This window comes from Leptodactylus fuscus, chromosome 5 (genome assembly GCF_031893055.1).
Source record: "Leptodactylus fuscus isolate aLepFus1 chromosome 5, aLepFus1.hap2, whole genome shotgun sequence".
Classification (NCBI taxonomy): Eukaryota; Metazoa; Chordata; class Amphibia; order Anura; family Leptodactylidae; genus Leptodactylus; species Leptodactylus fuscus.
Window position 1 is genome coordinate 221,157,921 of NC_134269.1, and position 19,278 is coordinate 221,177,198.

Consider the following 19,278-nt stretch of genomic DNA (forward strand, 5'->3'; position numbering starts at 1 on the left):
TCTGATAACAGATAGTAATAGATTGTATTCCCCTGTCCTAACAGTCGGCCTCTCCTCTCCTGACATGGCTGATAACAGATAGTAATAGATTGTATTCCCCTGTCCTACAGTCGGTTCTCCTCTCCTGACATGGCTGATAACAGATAGTTAATAGATTGTATTCCCCTGTCCTACAGTCGGTCCTCCTCTTCCTGACATGGCTGATAACAGATAGTAATAGATTGTATTCCCCTGTCCTACAGTCGGCCTCTCCTCTCCTGACATGGCTGATAACAGATAGTAATAGATTGTATTCCCCTGTCCTACAGTCGGCCTCTCCTCTCCTGACATGGCTGATAACAGATAGTAATAGATTGTATTCCCCTGTCCTACAGTCGGCCTCTCCTCTCCTGACATGGCTGATAACAGATAGTAATAGATTGTATTCCCCTGTCCTACAGTCGGCCTCTCCTCTCCTGACATGGCTGATAACAGATAGTAATAGATTGTATTCCCCTGTCCTACAGTCGGCCTCTCCTCTCCTGACATGGCTGATAACAGATAGTAATAGATTGTATTCCCCTGTCCTACAGTCGGCCTCTCCTCTCCTGACATGGCTGATAACAGATAGTAATAGATTGTATTCCCCTGTCCTACAGTCGGCCTCTCCTCTCCTGACATGGCTGATAACAGATAGTAATAGATTGTATTCCCCTGTCCTACAGTCGGCCTCTCCTTCCTGACATGGCTGATAACAGATAGTAATAGATTGTATTCTCCTGTCCTACAGTCGGCTCTCTCTCCTGACATGGCTGATAACAGATAGTAATAGATTGTATTCCCCTGTCCTACAGTCGGCCTCTCCTCTCCTGACATGGCTGATAACAGATAGTAATAGATTGTATTCCCCTGTCCTACAGTCGGCCTCTCCTCTCCTGACATGGCTGATACCAGATAGTAATAGATTGTATTCCCCTGTCCTACAGTCGGCCTCTCCTCTCCTGACATGGCTGATAACAGATAGTAATAGATTGTATTCTCCTGTCCTACAGTCGGCCTCTCCTCTCCTGACATGGCTGATAACAGATAGTAGTAGATTGTATTCCCCTGTCCTACAGTCGGCCTCTCCTCTCCTGACATGGCTGATAACAGATAGTAATAGATTGTATTCTCCTGTCCTACAGTCGGCCTCTCCTCTCCTGACATGGCTGATAACAGATAGTAATAGATTGTATTCCCCTGTCCTACAGTCGGCCTCTCCTCTCCTGACATGGCTGATAACAGATAGTAATAGATTGTATTCCCCTGTCCTACAGTCGGCCTCTCCTCTCCTGACATGGCTGATAACAGATAGTAATAGATTGTATTCCCCTGTCCTACAGTCGGCCTCTCCTTTCCTGACATGGCTGATAACAGATAGTAATAGATTGTATTCCCCTGTCCTACAGTCGGCCTCTCCTCTCCTGACATGGCTGATAACAGATAGTAATAGATTGTATTCCCCTGTCCTACAGTCGGCCTCTCCCCTCCTGACATGGCTGATAACAGATAGTAATAGATTGTATTCCCCTGTCCTACAGTCGGCCTCTCCTCTCCTGACATGTCTTACTGTTGATGATAGTGAGGACGATTAGCAGGAGATGTGAGTGCGGGCTCTGACTACACAGGGATTGTTTGCTGTCTGTTACTATGGCTGCACATGGGGCTGCTCTCACGATTGGACCTAATGCAGACTGCGGGATTTCAGACTTTGTCACTTTGCTGTGCAGATTGAAGACAAGCTATTGCTCCCTGTTATCAGCCATTTCAGAGTGACGTAAGAACAGTGACTGAAGTGCAGTACAATGGCTGCCCCTTAATCCCTTGTCTCTGCGCCTGTCTCACATCTCCGCGGTCGTTTCTTCCTCGCCGTGTCGCTCTCGCTGCCGCTATCCGATAGTCTGAGGCTTAACTGCTCACTGCAGTGTTATTGCCAAGATTATTATACCAAGAAGTTAGAGCGCGGCTTCCAGCGAGAGACATAAGCGAGACGTAAGTGCTTCCAAATTGAGGCTCTTATTGTTCAGCCATGGAGAGCGATCTCCGATAAATGTGGCGCTGCGCCATTCTGCGCAATGTCCCCCAATCGGCTGCTCATGCCTGACTCATTCTTATTGTATGTAATGGAGGCACCGGGGCCCGGTCAGGGGCCACTCAGGACTTTGTGAACCCCCCATGTGCATATGTTATAAGTATGGGGCCCCCGACTCCTACCCCCCCCAGTACATGTGTTATAAGTATGGGGCCCCCGACTCCTACCCCCCCAGTACATGTGTTATAAGTATGGGGCCCCCGACTCCTCCCCCCCCAGTACATGTGTTATAAGTATGGGGCCCCCGACTCCTACCCCCCCCAATACATGTGTTATAAGTATTGGGCCCCCGACTCCTCCCCCCCCAGTACATGTGTTATAAGTATGGGGCCCCCGACTCCTACCCCCCCCCCCCAGTACATGTGTTATAAGTATGGGGCCCCCGACTCCTACCCCCCCAGTACATGTGTTATAAGTATGGGGCCCCCGACTCCTACCCCCCCCAGTACATGTGTTATAAGTATGGGGCCCCCGACTCCCCCCCCCCCCCAATACATGTGTCATAAGTATGGGGCCCCCGACTCCCCCCCCCCCCCCCAATACATGTGTCATAAGTACGCGGCCCCCAATTCCTACCCCCCCCATTCCATTTCCCACCCCAGCATCCGTCTCATATACTTTTCATTTCTTTCCTGTCCTTACAGCTCTGCGCTGTCACTTTACAATCCGTCCAGGCTGACTCTTCTCACAGCTGAGGGTTTGTTACAGCCGCATCCTCTGTGGATTCAGACTCATCATTTTAACCTGCTCTGACACATTGTAACGTACGACCAGTACAGAAGAGCTATTTCCACCCCCCAGGACAACTGGCAGGGCATGCTGGGACTTATAGTATATTATTGTATAGCCATAGATTATGGAATACTGCCCTAGACTGATACATTGTAACAAACACAACAGGAGAAAGGTTTGTGCAGCGGGTCGTTACCTCACAGAGGATGGTCCAGACCAGTTTTACAAAACTACAAGTCCCAGCATGCCCTGGCAGTTCTGGTCTATCAGGTCTAGACTGATACATTGTAACAAACTCTCAGTACAGGAGCTTTAGGTTGCTGATGGGTTCAGTTTGTCTGCACTGATACATTGTAACGAACCCTCAGCTGGGGCCCCCTCTAATAAGCTGCTGTGATCCGGTGTGCCGCTGCCGGTTTCTTCTCCGGCGAGTATTTTGTCTAACCGCGGGGGGAACGCTTTGTCACCGGCTCGTCTGACAATAGACTGGAGAGTAAAAGGCTTTTCTTGTGATGCTGCGGGCGGTTGTCACCTGACAATGGACTTGTGTTCCCGCATTCCTGCGACGCTTCCAGCTCTGAGGCCTCTAATAAGTGAACGCAGCGTCGCAGACCTTACATTTAGCTTCACCCTTCACCCCCCGCCTGAAGATGCGAGGAGAGAAGAATCGGCGCTACCTCTTTATTGTGGATCTGAAGTTCAGCCAGAGACTGGATACAATGTATCTCCGGGGAAGAGAATGTATCCAATTGTAAAATTCAGCACGCCCCCCCAGGCAGGAGGCGACAATGGAGCGGTCGCTGACTAATCCGGGCTACTTACCGCCCAGGTCACTGCCACTAAGTGCTGTTAACTGTTCTAGGCCCGAAACTGTCTGCGGAGCGGGCGGCGATACCTGGGACAGTGACAGAATACCAAACATCAGGGCTTAGATACAGCAGACGGTATCACACCGGATAGGATTAGATACACAGCTCAGTATACAGTATCACACAGGATAGGATTAGATACACAGCTCAGTATACAGTATCACACAGGATAGGATTAGATACACAGCTCAGTATACAGTATCACACAGGATAGGATTAGATACACGGCTCAGTATACAGTATCACACAGGATAGGATTAGATACACAGCTCAGTATACAGTATCACACAGGATAGGATTAGATACACAGCTCAGTATACAGTATCACACAGGATAGGATTAGATACAGCTCAGTATACAGTATCACACAGGATAGGATTAGATACACAGCTCAGTATACAGTATCACACAGGATAGGATTAGATACACAGCTCAGTATACAGTATCACACAGGATAGGATTAGATACACAGCTCAGTATACAGTATCACACAGGATAGGATTAGATACACGGCTCAGTATACAGTATCACACAGGATAGGATTAGATACACAGCTCAGTATACAGTATCACACAGGATAGGATTAGATACACGGCTCAGTATACAGTATCACACAGGATAGGATTAGATACACAGCGCAGTACACAGTATCACACAGGATAGGATTAGATACACAGCTCAGTATACAGTATCACACAGGATAGGATTAGATACAGCTCAGTATACAGTATCACACAGGATAGGATTAGATACACAGCGCAGTATACAGTATCACACAGGATAGGATTAGATACACAGCTCAGTATACAGTATCACACAGGATAGGATTAGATACACAGCTCAGTATACAGTATCACACAGGATAGGATTAGATACACAGCGCAGTACACAGTATCACACAGGATAGGATTAGATACACAGCTCAGTATACAGTATCACACAGGATAGGATTAGATACACAGCTCAGTATACAGTATCACACAGGATAGGATTAGATACACAGCGCAGTACACAGTATCACACAGGATAGGATTAGATACACAGCTCAGTATACAGTATCACACAGGATAGGATTAGATACACAGCTCAGTATACAGTATCACACAGGATAGGATTAGATACACAGCTCAGTATACAGTATCACACAGGATAGGATTAGATACACAGCTCGGTATACAGTATCACACAGGATAGGATTAGATACACAGCTCAGTATACAGTATCACACAGGATAGGATTAGATACACAGCTCAGTATACAGTATCACACAGGATAGGATTAGATACACAGCTCAGTATACAGTATCACACAGGATAGGATTAGATACACAGCTCGGTATACAGTATCACACAGGATAGGATTAGATACACGGCTCAGTATACAGTATCACACAGGATAGGATTAGATACACAGCTCAGTATACAGTATCACACAGGATAGGATTAGATACACAGCTCAGTATACAGTATCACAGGGGATAGGATTAGATACACCGCTCAGTATACAGTATCACACAGGATAGGATTAGATACACGGCTCAGTATACAGTATCACACAGGATAGGATTAGATACACAGCACAGTATACAGTATCACACAGGATAGGATTAGATACACAGCTCAGTATACAGTATCACACAGGATAGGATTAGATACATCTCAGTATACAGTATCACACAGGATAGGATTAGATACACGGCTCAGTATACAGTATCACACAGGATAGGATTAGATACACGGCTCAGTATACAGTATCACAGGGGATAGGATTAGATACACAGCTCAGTATACAGTATCACACAGGATAGGATTAGATACACAGCTCAGTATACAGTATCACACAGGAGAGGATTAGATACACAGCTCAGTATACAGTATCACACAGGATAGGATTAGATACACGGCTCAGTATACAGTATCACACAGGATAGGATTAGATACAGCTCAGTATACAGTATCACACGGGATAGGATTAGATACACAGCTCAGTATACAGTATCACACAGGATAGGATTAGATACACGGCTCAGTATACAGTATCACACAGGATAGGATTAGATACACGGCTCAGTATACAGTATCACACAGGATAGGATTAGATACAGCTCAGTATACAGTATCACACGGGATAGGATTAGATACACAGCTCAGTATACAGTATCACACAGGATAGGATTAGATACACAGCTCAGTATACAGTATCACACAGAATAGGATTAGATACACAGCTCAGTATACAGTATCACACAGGATAGGATTAGATACACGGCTCAGTATACAGTATCACACAGGATAGGATTAGATACACGGCTCAGTATACAGTATCACACAGGATAGGATTAGATACAGCTCAGTATACAGTATCACACAGGATAGGATTAGATACACGGCTCAGTATACAGTATCACCAGGATAGGATTAGATACAGCAGCTCAGTATACAGTATCACACGAGCGGCTTAGATACACAGCTCAGTATACAGTATCACACAGGATAGGATTAGATACACAGCTCAGTATACAGTATCACACAGGATAGGATTAGATACACAGCTCAGTATACAGTATCACACAGGATAGGATTAGATACACAGCTCAGTATACAGTATCACACAGGATAGGATTAGATACACAGCTCAGTATACAGTATCACACAGGATAGGATTAGATACACAGCTCAGTATACAGTATCACACAGGATAGGATTAGATACACAGCTCAGTATACAGTATCACATGAGTGGCTTAGATACAGCTCAGTATACAGTATCACACAGGATAGGATTAGATACACAGCTCAGTATACAGTATCACATGAGTGGCTTAGATACAGCAGCTCCACGAACTCCTTTGCCTGGATGGAGAGAGAACTATTTTGGTGATATTGATGGGCGACAGTCTTAAGGGTTCAGATTTAGTTAACCCTTTCTATATCATATGGCGTCTGCGCAGGGGGCGGAGCCTGATATTGATGATAATCTTGCGTTCTTCACCTCGGAGTGGCTGCCATGTTCTTCAGTAGGCTGGTGTGTGTAATGGTGGTGGTTAGGCCAAGACGTTTCGGGCCACTTATCTTCCTCACTCTATTTTCTTTCTGAATGGCGAAGTGGTAATGACGGATTTGAGAGCGGCGGTGATTGTCAGGTGTCTCAGCGCCAGCACCAGGGTACAATTACACCCATCACTTCTACTCCACATTTGAATAACGTTTGGACGCAGCGCGATGGAAAAAATAAAGACAACGAGGGTCAAAACTATGAGAGCGGAATGTCAATATGGCAGGACAGCGTAACATCCGCCAGCGACAATACGGTTATTATATCTAGTGTGGCAAATAAGAAGTGACAGAACCCCCCCTTAAAGGGGAACACCCTGCGGAGGGGGCGCGGAGTCAGGGGACCGAGGTGAGGAGACAATTCTATGGCCGTCCAGTAAGACCAGATCCAGACATCAGCGATTAATAAACCTCACTGGGAGCCTTCCTGATACATTGTAGCAAGATCATTGCAATCTGGTGATACATGGTAGCGATCTATTTATGATACATTGTAACAATATCTTTGCGATCAGTTAATACTTTGTAGCGATCTATTTATGCTACTTTGGTACATTGTAACAATATCTTCATGACCTGTTGATTTATTGTAGTGATCTGTTTATGAACAGTTGATACATTGTAACAATCTATTTATAATCATGTAACAATCTATTTATAATCAGTTGATACATTATAGCGATCTATTTTTGATCAGTTGATACATTGTATTGATGTTTTTGATCAGTTGATACATTGTATTGATATGTTTATGGTCAGTTGATACATTGTAGCGATCAGTTTACGGTCCCCGTTACATTGTCTTTCTTTCTGTCCTTGCAGACACCCCCAGCATCGAGAAGCTTCTGTCCAAGGACTGGAAGGACAAGCTCCTGGCTATGGGCTCAGGGAACCTGGGCGACATTAAAGGTAAGGGCCGGCTGATAACAGGGAGCAGCAGCTCTCGGGTCCCTCGTTACATTGTATCATCTGTATAATGTTCTGTCACTTCCTCTTGCTTGTAGCAGTTAGTTGGTGACTTAGACGATTGGGAGATGATGAGTGATTGTTCCTCGACCTTACACTGATGATTCTTCTGAAAGTGGGAATTTGTGTATCTTCAATGTGTCTCATGTACCTCAGGGGCGGGGCTGAGGGGTTACATGAAAACATCTGCGGTGGGTAAAGAGTTGTCAGGAAATTAAAGGCCAAGTATTAGAGTCAGAGACTTTCATGCTGTGACTACGACTACACAGGGGGAGGAGCTTACAGATTTGGGGGTCACAATTATTCAGAGTCCCCCTTTGTTGATTTATCTTGACCTCTGCATGAACTGTGGATATATTGTATATAAATTGTATGAGATTCTCCATAGGGGCCGGTCCGGTCTGTCTCATTTGCACAGGGGCGGACTGGATCATACCATCCGCTCCATGTTGGTTTATCACAGTCACCTGGTGTTGCCCCACAAGTCATAAAATTATTGAATAGAATTCCAGAACTACAGTGAAGACTGACACAATGAGAAGAGAAGGAGCTGAGTGCGTATACCTATGCCCTCCTGCTGCTCCTATATATCCTCCAGACGGCAGGGTCAGTGACCCTCCTAGGTGTCTGGGGGGGGAGGGGGCTATGATTAGGGGTCTGGGGTAGTCAGACAGTGGAGCAGTGTGCTGAGGTTTGGCAGAAAGCTGTGAAAACAAGCGCTGGTTTATTGTTCCTGTGACAGCGGCCATTATTGTCCATTGTTGGTGTGAGGTTTGCAATCAGGGGGGAGGTAATTAGTGCTGCCCCCTGGGGGAAGGGGGGGGTCCTGCCCTCTGGGGGGAGATTAATTTGACTTATAGGATCCTTGTGAGTTCGGGGTATTTCCAGCAGAAGAATGACAGGTTTGTGCCACCGCGGCCGGACAAAGGGGGATTCAGATGTGGCGCAGCTGTATTTGGTGAGACAACAGGGGCCATGTTTACGTTCAGCCGTCTGACCCTCGCCGCCATGTAACAAAGGCTTCTATTCTCTGCAGCGCCGACCGCCGCCGCGTCCGCCCAGGTACCCGCACAAGCCTGCACCTTCATTCCACTCCGGGAGACTCGCAACTCTTAGGTATTTTTACTTCTCTCTGGAAAACTAACAATTTCTGGAAAAACTGAGCAAGACAACGCGCCGGAGCCTCAGTCCTCCCAGAGAGCGCCGCGGCCCGGAAAAACGGCGACCAGACAACGTGCCGTAGCCTCAGGCCTCCCAGAGAGCGCCGCGGCCTGGAGAAACGGCGACCAGACAACGTGCCGTAGCCTCAGTCCTCCCAGAGAGTGCCGCGGACCAAAGAAACGGCGACCAGACAACGTGCCGGAGCCTCAGTCCTCCCAGAGAGCGCCGCGGACCAATGAAACGGCGACCAGACAACGTGCCGGAGCCTCAGTCCTCCCAGAGAGCGCTGCGGACCAATGAAACGGCGACCAGACAACGTGCAGGAGCCTCAGTCCTCCCAGAGAGCGCCGCGGCCCAGAGAAACGGCGACCAGACAACGTGCCGGAGCCTCAGTCCTCCCAGAGAGCGCCGCGGACCAATGAAACGGCGACCAGACAACGTGCAGGAGCCTCAGTCCTCCCAGAGAGCGCCGCGGCCCAGAGAAACGGCGACCAGACAACGTGCCGGAGCCTCAGGCCTCCCAGAGAGCGCCGCGGACCAGAAAACGGCAACCAGACAACTTGCCGGAGCCTCAGTCCTCCCAGAGAGCGCCGCGGCCCGGAGAAACGGCGACCAGACAACGTGCCGGAGCCTCAGGCCTCCCAGAGAGCGCCACGGACCAAAGAAACGGCGACCAGACAACGTGCAGGAGCCTCAGTCCTCCCAGAGAGCGCCGCGGCCCAGAGAAACGGCGACCAGACAACGTGCCGGAGCCTCAGTCCTCCCAGAGAGCGCCGCGGCCCGGAGAAACGGCGACCAGACAACGTGCCGTAGCCTCAGTCCTCCCAGAGAGCGCCGCGGCCCAGAGAAACGGCGACCAGACAACGTGCCGGAGCCTCAGTCCTCCCAGAGAGCGCCACGGCCCAGAGAAACGGCGACCAGACAATGTGCCGTAGCCTCAGGCCTCCCAGAGAGCGCCACGGACCAAAGAAACGGCGACCAGACAACGTGCCGGCGCCTCAGTCCTCCCAGAGAGCGCCGCGGCCCGGAGAAACGGCGACCAGACAACGTGCCGTAGACTCAGGCCTCCCAGAGAGCGCCGCGGCCTGGAGAAACGGCGACCAGACAACGTGCCGTAGCCTCAGTCCTCCCAGAGAGCGCCGCGGACCAATGAAACGGCGACCAGCCAACGTGCAGGAGCCTCAGTCCTCCCAGAGAGTGCCGCGGACCAAAGAAACGGCGACCAGACAACGTGCAGGAGCCTCAGTCCTCCCAGAGAGCGCCGCGGCCCAGAGAAACGGCGACCAGACAACGTGCCGGAGCCTCAGGCCTCCCAGAGAGCGCCGCGGACCAGAAAACGGCAACCAGACAACGTGCCGTAGCCTCAGTCCTCCCAGAGAGCGCCGCGGCCCGGAGAAACGGCGACCAGACAACGTGCCGTAGCCTCAGTCCTCCCAGAGAGCGCCGCGGACCAATGAAACGGCGACCAGACAACGTGCCGGAGCCTCAGTCCTCCCAGAGAGCGCCGCGGACCAATGAAACGGCGACCAGACAACGTGCAGGAGCCTCAGTCCTCCCAGAGAGCGCCGCGGCCCAGAGAAACGGCGACCAGACAACGTGCCGGAGCCTCAGTCCTCCCAGAGAGCGCCGCGGCCCGGAGAAACGGCGACCGGACAACGTGCCGTAGCCTCAGTCCTCCCAGAGAGCGCCGCGGCCCAGAGAAACGGCGACCAGACAACGTGCCGGAGCCTCAGTCCTCCCAGAGAGCGCCGCGGACCAATGAAACGGCGACCAGACAACGTGCAGGAGCCTCAGTCCTCCCAGAGAGCGCCACGGCCCGGAGAAACGGCGACCAGACAACGTGCCGTAGCCTCAGTCCTCCCAGAGAGCGCCGCGGCCCGGAGAAACGGCGACCAGACAACGTGCAGGAGCCTCAGTCCTCCCAGAGAGCGCCACGGCCCGGAGAAACGGCGACCAGACAACGTGCAGGAGCCTCAGTCCTCCCAGAGAGCGCCACGGCCCAGAGAAACGGCGACCAGACAATGTGCCATAGCCTCAGGCCTCCCAGAGAGCGCCACGGACCAAAGAAACGGCGACCAGACAACGTGCCGGAGCCTCAGTCCTCCCAGAGAGCGCCACGGACCAAAGAAACGGCGACCAGACAACGTGCCGGCGCCTCAGTCCTCCCAGAGAGCGCCGCGGCCCGGAGAAACGGCGACCAGACAACGTGCCGTAGACTCAGGCCTCCCAGAGAGCGCCGCGGCCTGGAGAAACGGCGACCAGACAACGTGCCGTAGCCTCAGTCCTCCCAGAGAGCGCCGCGGACCAATGAAACGGCGACCAGCCAACGTGCAGGAGCCTCAGTCCTCCCAGAGAGTGCCGCGGACCAAAGAAACGGCGACCAGACAACGTGCAGGAGCCTCAGTCCTCCCAGAGAGCGCCGCGGCCCAGAGAAACGGCGACCAGACAACGTGCCGGAGCCTCAGGCCTCCCAGAGAGCGCCGCGGACCAGAAAACGGCAACCAGACAACGTGCCGGAGCCTCAGTCCTCCCAGAGAGCGCCACGGCCCGGAGAAACGGCGACCAGACAACGTGCCGGAGCCTCAGGCCTCCCAGAGAGCGCCGCGGCCCGGAGAAACGGCGACCAGACAACGTGCCGGAGCCTCAGTCCTCCCAGAGAGCGCCGCGGCCCGGAGAAACGGCGACCAGACAACGTGCCGTAGCCTCAGTCCTCCCAGAGAGCGCCGCGGCCCAGAGAAACGGCGACCAGACAACGTGCCGGAGCCTCAGTCCTCCCAGAGAGCGCCGCGGACTGGAGAAATGGCAACCAGACAACGTGCAGGAGCCTCAGTCCTCCCAGAGAGCGCCGCGGCCCGGAGAAACGGCGACCAGACAACGTGCCGGAGCCTCAGTCCTCCCAGAGACCGCGGCGGACCAGAGAAACGGCGACCAGACAACGTGCCGGAGCCTCAGTCCTCCCAGAGACCGCGGCGGACCGGAGAAACGGCGACCAGACAACGTGCCGGAGCCTCAGTCCTCCCAGAGAGCGCCGCGGACCTGAAAATGGCGACCAGACATCGTGCCGGAGCCTCAGTCCTCCCAGAGAGCGCTGCGGCCCGGAGAAATGGCGAGCAGACAACTTACCGGAGCCTCAGTCCTCCCAGAGAGCGCCGCGGCCCGGAGAAACGGCGACCAGACAACGTGCCGTAGCCTCAGGCCTCCCAGAGAGCGCCACGGACCAAAGAAACGGCGACCAGACAACGTGCCGGAGCCTCAGTCCTCCCAGAGAGCGCCGCGGCCCAGAGAAACGGCGACCAGACAACGTGCCAGCGCCTCAGTCCTCCCAGAGAGCGCCGCGGCCCGGAGAAACGGCGACCAGACAACGTGCCGTAGCCTCAGTCCTCCCAGAGAGCGCCACGGATCAAAGAAACGGCGACCAGACAATGTGCCGGAGCCTCAGTCCTCCCAGAGAGCGCCGCGGCCCGGAGAAACGGCGACCAGACAACGTGCCAGCGCCTCAGTCCTCCCAGAGAGCGCCATGGACCAGTAAAGCTGCGACCAGACAACGTGCCGGCACCTCAGTCCTCCCAGAGAGCGCCATGGACCAGTAAAGCTGCGACCAGACAACGTGCCGTAGCCTCAGTCCTCCCAGAGAGCGCCATGGACCAGTAAAGCTGCGACCGGACAACGTGCCGGAGATTCCCGGACTTTGGTTTTCCGTGCTGCTTTTTTGTGTCCGAGCTGGTGATCAAAATCAAATAAAAACTGCGAATACGGAAGAAAAGAAATAATCACAGAAAACGCAGCAAAGACGAGAAGGAGGAGAAAGTATCTGAAGTAATTAGGAGGATCCCCGACTGCTCTGCTGGGGGAGGGGGTTGTTTTTTTTGGATTTTTTTTTTTTTTTTCTGGGGGGGGGGGATGATTTTAAGTGGATTCGCCGTCTAATTGGAGGTAACGAGATTTTCTGCCCCGAGCGCCCCAATTACACCACCGGGGGCAGCAAAGCGAGAAGACACCAGATCTGAGTGCGCAAAAACAATGACGAGGAGCCGGGGGAGGGGGGCTCATCTGCAAGAGGCAAGTGGAGCCCCCCAGTGGTCAGCAGAGGAAGATAGAACAAGGGAATACAATCTATTACTATCTGTTATCAGCCATGTCAGGAGAGGCCGACTGTAGGACAGGGGAATACAATCTATTACTATCTGTTATCAGCCATGTCAGGAGAGGAGAGGCCGACTGTAGGACAGGGAAGTACAATCTATTACTATCTGTTATCAGCCATGTCAGGAGAGGAGAGGCCGACTGTAGGACAGGGGAATACAATCTATTACTATCTGTTATCAGCCATGTCAGGAGAGGCCGACTGTAGGACAGGGGAATACAATCTATTACTATCTGTTATCAGCCATGTCAGGAGAGGAGAGGCCGACTGTAGGACAGGGGAATACAATCTATTACTATCTGTTATCAGCCATGTCAGGAGAGGCCGACTGTAGGACAGGGGAATACAATCTATTACTATCTGTTATCAGCCATGTCAGGAGAGGAGAGGCCGACTGTAGGACAGAGGAATACAATCTATTACTATCTGTTATCAGCCATGTCAGGAGAGGCCGACTGTAGGACAGGGGAATACAATCTATTACTATCTGTTATCAGCCATGTCAGGAGAGGAGAGGCCGACTGTAGGACAGGGGAATACAATCTATTACTATCTGTTATCAGCCATGTCAGGAGAGGCCGACTGTAGGACAGGGGAATACAATCTATTACTATCTGTTATCAGCCATGTCAGGAGAGGAGAGGCCGACTGTAGGACAGGAGAATACAATCTATTACTATCTGTTATCAGCCATGTCAGGAGAGGAGAGGCCGACTGTAGGACAGGAGAATACAATCTATTACTATCTGTTATCAGCCATGTCAGGAGAGGAGAGGCCGACTGTAGGACAGGGGAATACAATCTATTACTATCTGTTATCAGCCATGTCAGGAGAGGCCGACTGTAGGACAGGGGAATACAATCTATTACTATCTGTTATCAGCCATGTCAGGAGAGGAGAGGCCGACTGTAGGACAGGGGAATACAATCTATTACTATCTGTTATCAGCCATGTCAGGAGAGGAGAGGCCGACTGTAGGACAGGAGAATACAATCTATTACTATCTGTTATCAGCCATGTCAGGAGAGGAGAGGCCGACTGTAGGACAGAGGAATACAATCTATTACTATCTGTTATCAGCCATGTCAGGAGAGGAGAGGACGACTGTAGGACAGGGGAATACAATCTATTACTATCTGTTATCAGCCATGTCAGGAGAGGAGAGGCAGACTGTAGGACAGAGGAATACAATCTATTACTATCTGTTATCAGCCATGTCAGGAGAGGCCGACTGTAGGATAGGAGAATACAATCTATTACTATCTGTTATCAGCCATGTCAGGAGAGGAGAGGCCGACTGTAGGACAGGGGAATACAATCTATTACTATCTGTTATCAGCCATGTCAGGAGAGGAGAGGCCGACTGTAGGACAGGGGAATACAATCTATTACTATCTGTTATCAGCCATGTCAGGAGGGGAGAGGCCGACTGTAGGACAGGGGAATACAATCTATTACTATCTGTTATCAGCCATGTCAGGAGAGGAGAGGCCGACTGTAGGACAGGAGAATACAATCTATTACTATCTGTTATCAGCCATGTCAGGAGAGGAGAGGCCGACTGTAGGACAGGAGAATACAATCTATTACTATCTGTTATCAGCCATGTCAGGAGAGGAGAGGCCGACTGTAGGACAGGAGAATACAATCTATTACTATCTGTTATCAGCCATGTCAGGAGAGGAGAGGCCGACTGTAGGACAGGGGAATACAATCTATTACTATCTGTTATCAGCCATGTCAGGAGAGGCCGACTGTAGGACAGGGGAATATAATCTATTACTATCTGTTATCAGCCATGTCAGGAGAGGAGAGGCCGACTGTAGGACAGGGGAATACAATCTATTACTATCTGTTATCAGCCAGGTCAGGAGAGGAGAGGCCGACTGTAGGACAGGGGAATACAATCTATTACTATCTGTTATCAGCCATGTCAGGAGAGGAGAGGCCGACTGTAGGACAGGGGAATACAATCTATTACTATCTGTTATCTGCCATGTCAGGAGAGGAGAGGCCGACTGTAGGACAGGAGAATACAATCTATTACTATCTGTTATCAGCCATGACAGGAGGGGAGAGGCCGACTGTAGGACAGGGGAATACAATCTATTACTATCTGTTATCAGCCATGTCAGGAGAGGAGAGGCCGACTGTAGGACAGGAGAATACAATCTATTACTATCTGTTATCAGCCATGTCAGGAGAGGCCGACTGTAGGACAGGGGAATACAATCTATTACTATCTGTTATCAGCCATGTCAGGAGAGGCCGACTGTAGGACAGGAGAATACAATCTATTACTATCTGTTATCAGCCATGTCAGGAGAGGAGAGGCCAACTGTAGGACAGGGGAATACAATCTATTACTATCTGTTATCAGCCATGTCAGGAGAGGCCGACTGTAGGACAGGGGAATACAATCTATTACTATCTGTTATCAGCCATGTCAGGAGAGGAGAGGCCGACTGTAGGACAGGGGAATACAATCTATTACTATCTGTTATCAGCCATGTCAGAAGAGGAGAGGCCGACTGTAGGACAGGGGAATACAATCTATTACTATCTGTTATCAGCCATGTCAGGAGAGGAGAGGCCGACTGTAGGACAGGGGAATACAATCTATTACTATCTGTTATCAGCCATGTCAGGAGAGACCGACTGTAGGACAGGGGAATACAATCTATTACTATCTGATATCAGCCATGTCAGGAGAGGCCGACTGTAGGACAGGAGAATACAATCTATTACTATCTGTTATCAGCCATGTCAGGAGAGGAGAGGCCGACTGTAGGACAGGGGAATACAATCTATTACTATCTGTTATCAGCCATGTCAGGAGAGGAGAGGCCGACTGTAGGACAGGGGAATACAATCTATTACTATCTGTTATCAGCCATGTCAGGAGAGGAGAGGCCGACTGTAGGACAGGGGAATACAATCTATTACTATCTGTTATCAGCCATGTCAGGAGAGGCCGACTGTAGGACAGGGGAATACAATCTATTACTATCTGTTATCAGCCATGTCAGGAGAGGAGAGGCCGACTGTAGGACAGGGGAATACAATCTATTACTATCTGTTATCAGCCATGTCAGAAGAGGAGAGGCCGACTGTAGGACAGGGGAATACAATCTATTACTATCTGTTATCAGCCATGTCAGGAGAGGAGAGGCCGACTGTAGGACAGAGGAATACAATCTATTACTATCTGTTATCAGCCTGTTCTTGCTTTCCCCCATCTTGTCAGTTTCTTGATATTTCTCTTTGTGTCTTGCTCTCGTCTGTAGATGATTATTTCCCCATATTGCGGGGCGGTCGCTGACTAATCTTCTGCTGTCTGTATTATATATAATTGATCCCCAGACGATTTGATTCTCTGATGCTCTTGTGTGATATAACTTCGTCGCCTCCATCTTCAGTGCTCCCCTCCCCCTCAGTCCCTCGGGGACTGTTCACACACATGCTGTAACTTTGGCTACTTTCGTGGCACCTGAGCAGTTCCTGGCTTTGGCTTCTTCTGTACGTGATTCGGGGAACTTACCGGCCGTGATGTTTAATAAGATAATCGTCAGCGTCTCCCGGTGTGGGGCACACGCTTCGCCTCTCCCCCGCACTCACGTGTATTGGCAAAAGAGTATTGTATACTCCAGTCACATCCAGAGCTGCGCTCGCTACTGTAGTATTATTATGCTTACTTATATAGCACCATCATATTCCATAGCGTCGTACAGAGCTATGGTCACTATTATAATTTGATGTGACTTCAGTGTAAGATATGATGTCCCAATAGAATTCAGACTGCTGCTTTGGGTGTAATTAGAGTAAAAGACATGATATAACTGTAGATGAAAGCTTTACTTTGGAGTATAAGACATTATGTAGCAGACAGCAGCTTTGGATGTGAGCGGAGTATAGCACATGATCTAACACTAGACCTCAGACAGCAGCTTTGGATGTGAGCAGAGTATAGCACATGATCTAACACTAGACCTCAGAGAGCAGCTTTGGATGTGAGCAGAGTATAGCGCATGATCTAACACTAGACCTCAGACAGCAGCTTTGGATGTGAGCAGAGTATGGCGCATGATCTAACACTAGACCTCAGACAGCAGCTTTGGATGTGAGCAGAGTATAGCGCATGATCTAACACTAGACCTCAGACAGCAGCTTTGGATGTGAGCAGAGTATAGCACATGATCTAACACTAGACCTCAGACAGCAGCTTTGGATGTGAGCGGAGTATAGCGCATGATCTAACACTAGACCTCAGACAGCAGCTTTGGATGTGAGCAGAGTATAGCACATGATCTAACACTAGACCTCAGAGAGCAGCTTTGGATGTGAGCTGAGTATAGCGCATGATCTAACACTAGACCTCAGACAGCAGCTTTGGATGTTAGCGGAGTATAGCGCATGATCTAACACTAGACCTCAGACAGCAGCTTTGGATGTGAGCGGAGTATAGCACATGATCTAACACTAGACCTCAGACAGCAGCTTTGGATGTGAGCGGAGTATAGCACATGATCTAACACTAGACCTCAGACAGCAGCTTTGGATGTGAGCGGAGTATAGCGCATGATCTAACACTAGACCTGAGACAGCAGCTTTGGATATGAGTGGAGTATAGCACATGATCTAACACTAGACCTCAGACAGCAGCTTTGGATGTGAGTGGAGTATAGCACATGATCTAACACTAGACCTCAGACAGCAGCTTTGGATGTGAGCGGAGTATAGCACATGATCTAACACTAGACCTCAGACAGCAGCTTTGGATGTGAGTGGAGTATAGCACATGATCTAACACTAGACTTCAGACAGCAGCTTTGGATGTGAGCGGAGTATAGCACATGATCTATCACTAGACCTCAGAGAGCAGCTTTGGATGTGAGCGGAGTATAGCACATGATCTAACACTAGACCTCAGAGAGCAGCTTTGGATGTGAGCGGAGTATAGCACATGATCTAACACTAGACCTCAGACAGCAGCTTTGGATGTGAGTGGAGTATAGCACATGATCTAACACTAGACCTCAGACAGCAGCTTTGGATGTGAGCGGAGTATAGCACATGATCTAACACTAGACCTCAGACAGCAGCTTTTAATGTGAGTGGAGTATAGCACATGATCTAACACTAGACCTCAGACAGCAGCTTTGGATGTGAGCGGAGTATAGTACATGATCTAACACTAGACCTCAGAGAGCAGCTTTGGATGTGAGCGGAGTATAGCGCATGATCTAACACTAGACCTCAGACAGCAGCTTTGGATGTTAGCGGAGTATAGCGCATGATCTAACACTAGACCTCAGAGAGCAGCTTTGGATGTGAGCAGAGTATAGCGCATGATCTAACACTAGACCTCAGAGAGCAGCTTTGGATGTGAGCGGAGTATAGCGCATGATCTAACACTAGACCTGAGACAGCAGCTTTGGATGTGAGCGGAGTATAGCACATGATCTAACACTAGACCTCAGACAGCAGCTTTGGATGTGAGTGGAGTATAGCACATGATCTAACACTAGACCTCAGACAGCAGCTTTGGATGTGAGCGGAGTATAGCACATGATCTAACACTAGACTTCAGACAGCAGCTTTGGATGTGAGTGGAGTATAGCACATGATCTAACACTAGACCTCAGACAGCAGCTTTGGATGTGAGCGGAGTATAGCACATGATCTATCACTAGACCTCAGAGAGCAGCTTTGGATGTGAGCGGAGTATAGCACATGATCTAACACTAGACCTCAGAGAGCAGCTTTGGATGTGAGCGGAGTATAGCACATGATCTAACACTAGACCTCAGACAGCAGCTTTGGATGTGAGTGGAGTATAGCACATGATCTAACACTAGACCTCAGAGAGCAGCTTTGGATGTGAGCGGAGTATAGCACATGATCTAACACTAGACCTCAGAGAGCAGCTTTGGATGTGAGTGGAGTATACGACATAACTCCAGATCAGTTTTCACATCCAGATAATGAAGCTGCGGCAGCCGCTGGTGACGGATTATGTAAAAAACCTCTTAATCCTTCCCGTGATAGAAAGCGTCCTGAATGACAGCGTACGCTTCGCGGCGGGGTTAATATGAGGATTATGGCGGATAATCTGCCAGGTCCGCAGATCAATGGAAGCTCGCGCGTTTTAGGATTTCTCTGGGAATCTACACAGAAATCTGACAAACTTCATGTCAAGAGCAGCTCAACATCGTGGCAATGTCAGCGCAGAAACGTATGTGG

The 19,278-nt window shown here is 50.1% G+C and overlaps 1 protein-coding gene across 2 annotated transcripts in view; it reads left to right on the forward strand.

Moving 5' to 3' along the window:
* SOX5 (SRY-box transcription factor 5) overlaps positions 1–19,278 on the forward strand; it is a 280,976-nt gene that overhangs the window by 174,418 nt on the left and 87,280 nt on the right. Inside the window, exon 1 of one of the 2 annotated variants that reach the window (XM_075275476.1) lies at positions 19,201–19,270. The exons of the other annotated variant lie outside the window; for it this stretch is intronic. Coding sequence (XP_075131577.1) covers positions 19,255–19,270 — 16 coding nt within the window. The 5' untranslated portion in view covers positions 19,201–19,254. Of the gene's footprint in view, positions 1–19,200; positions 19,271–19,278 lie in introns of those variants that run through there. 2 annotated transcript variants of the gene reach the window in all.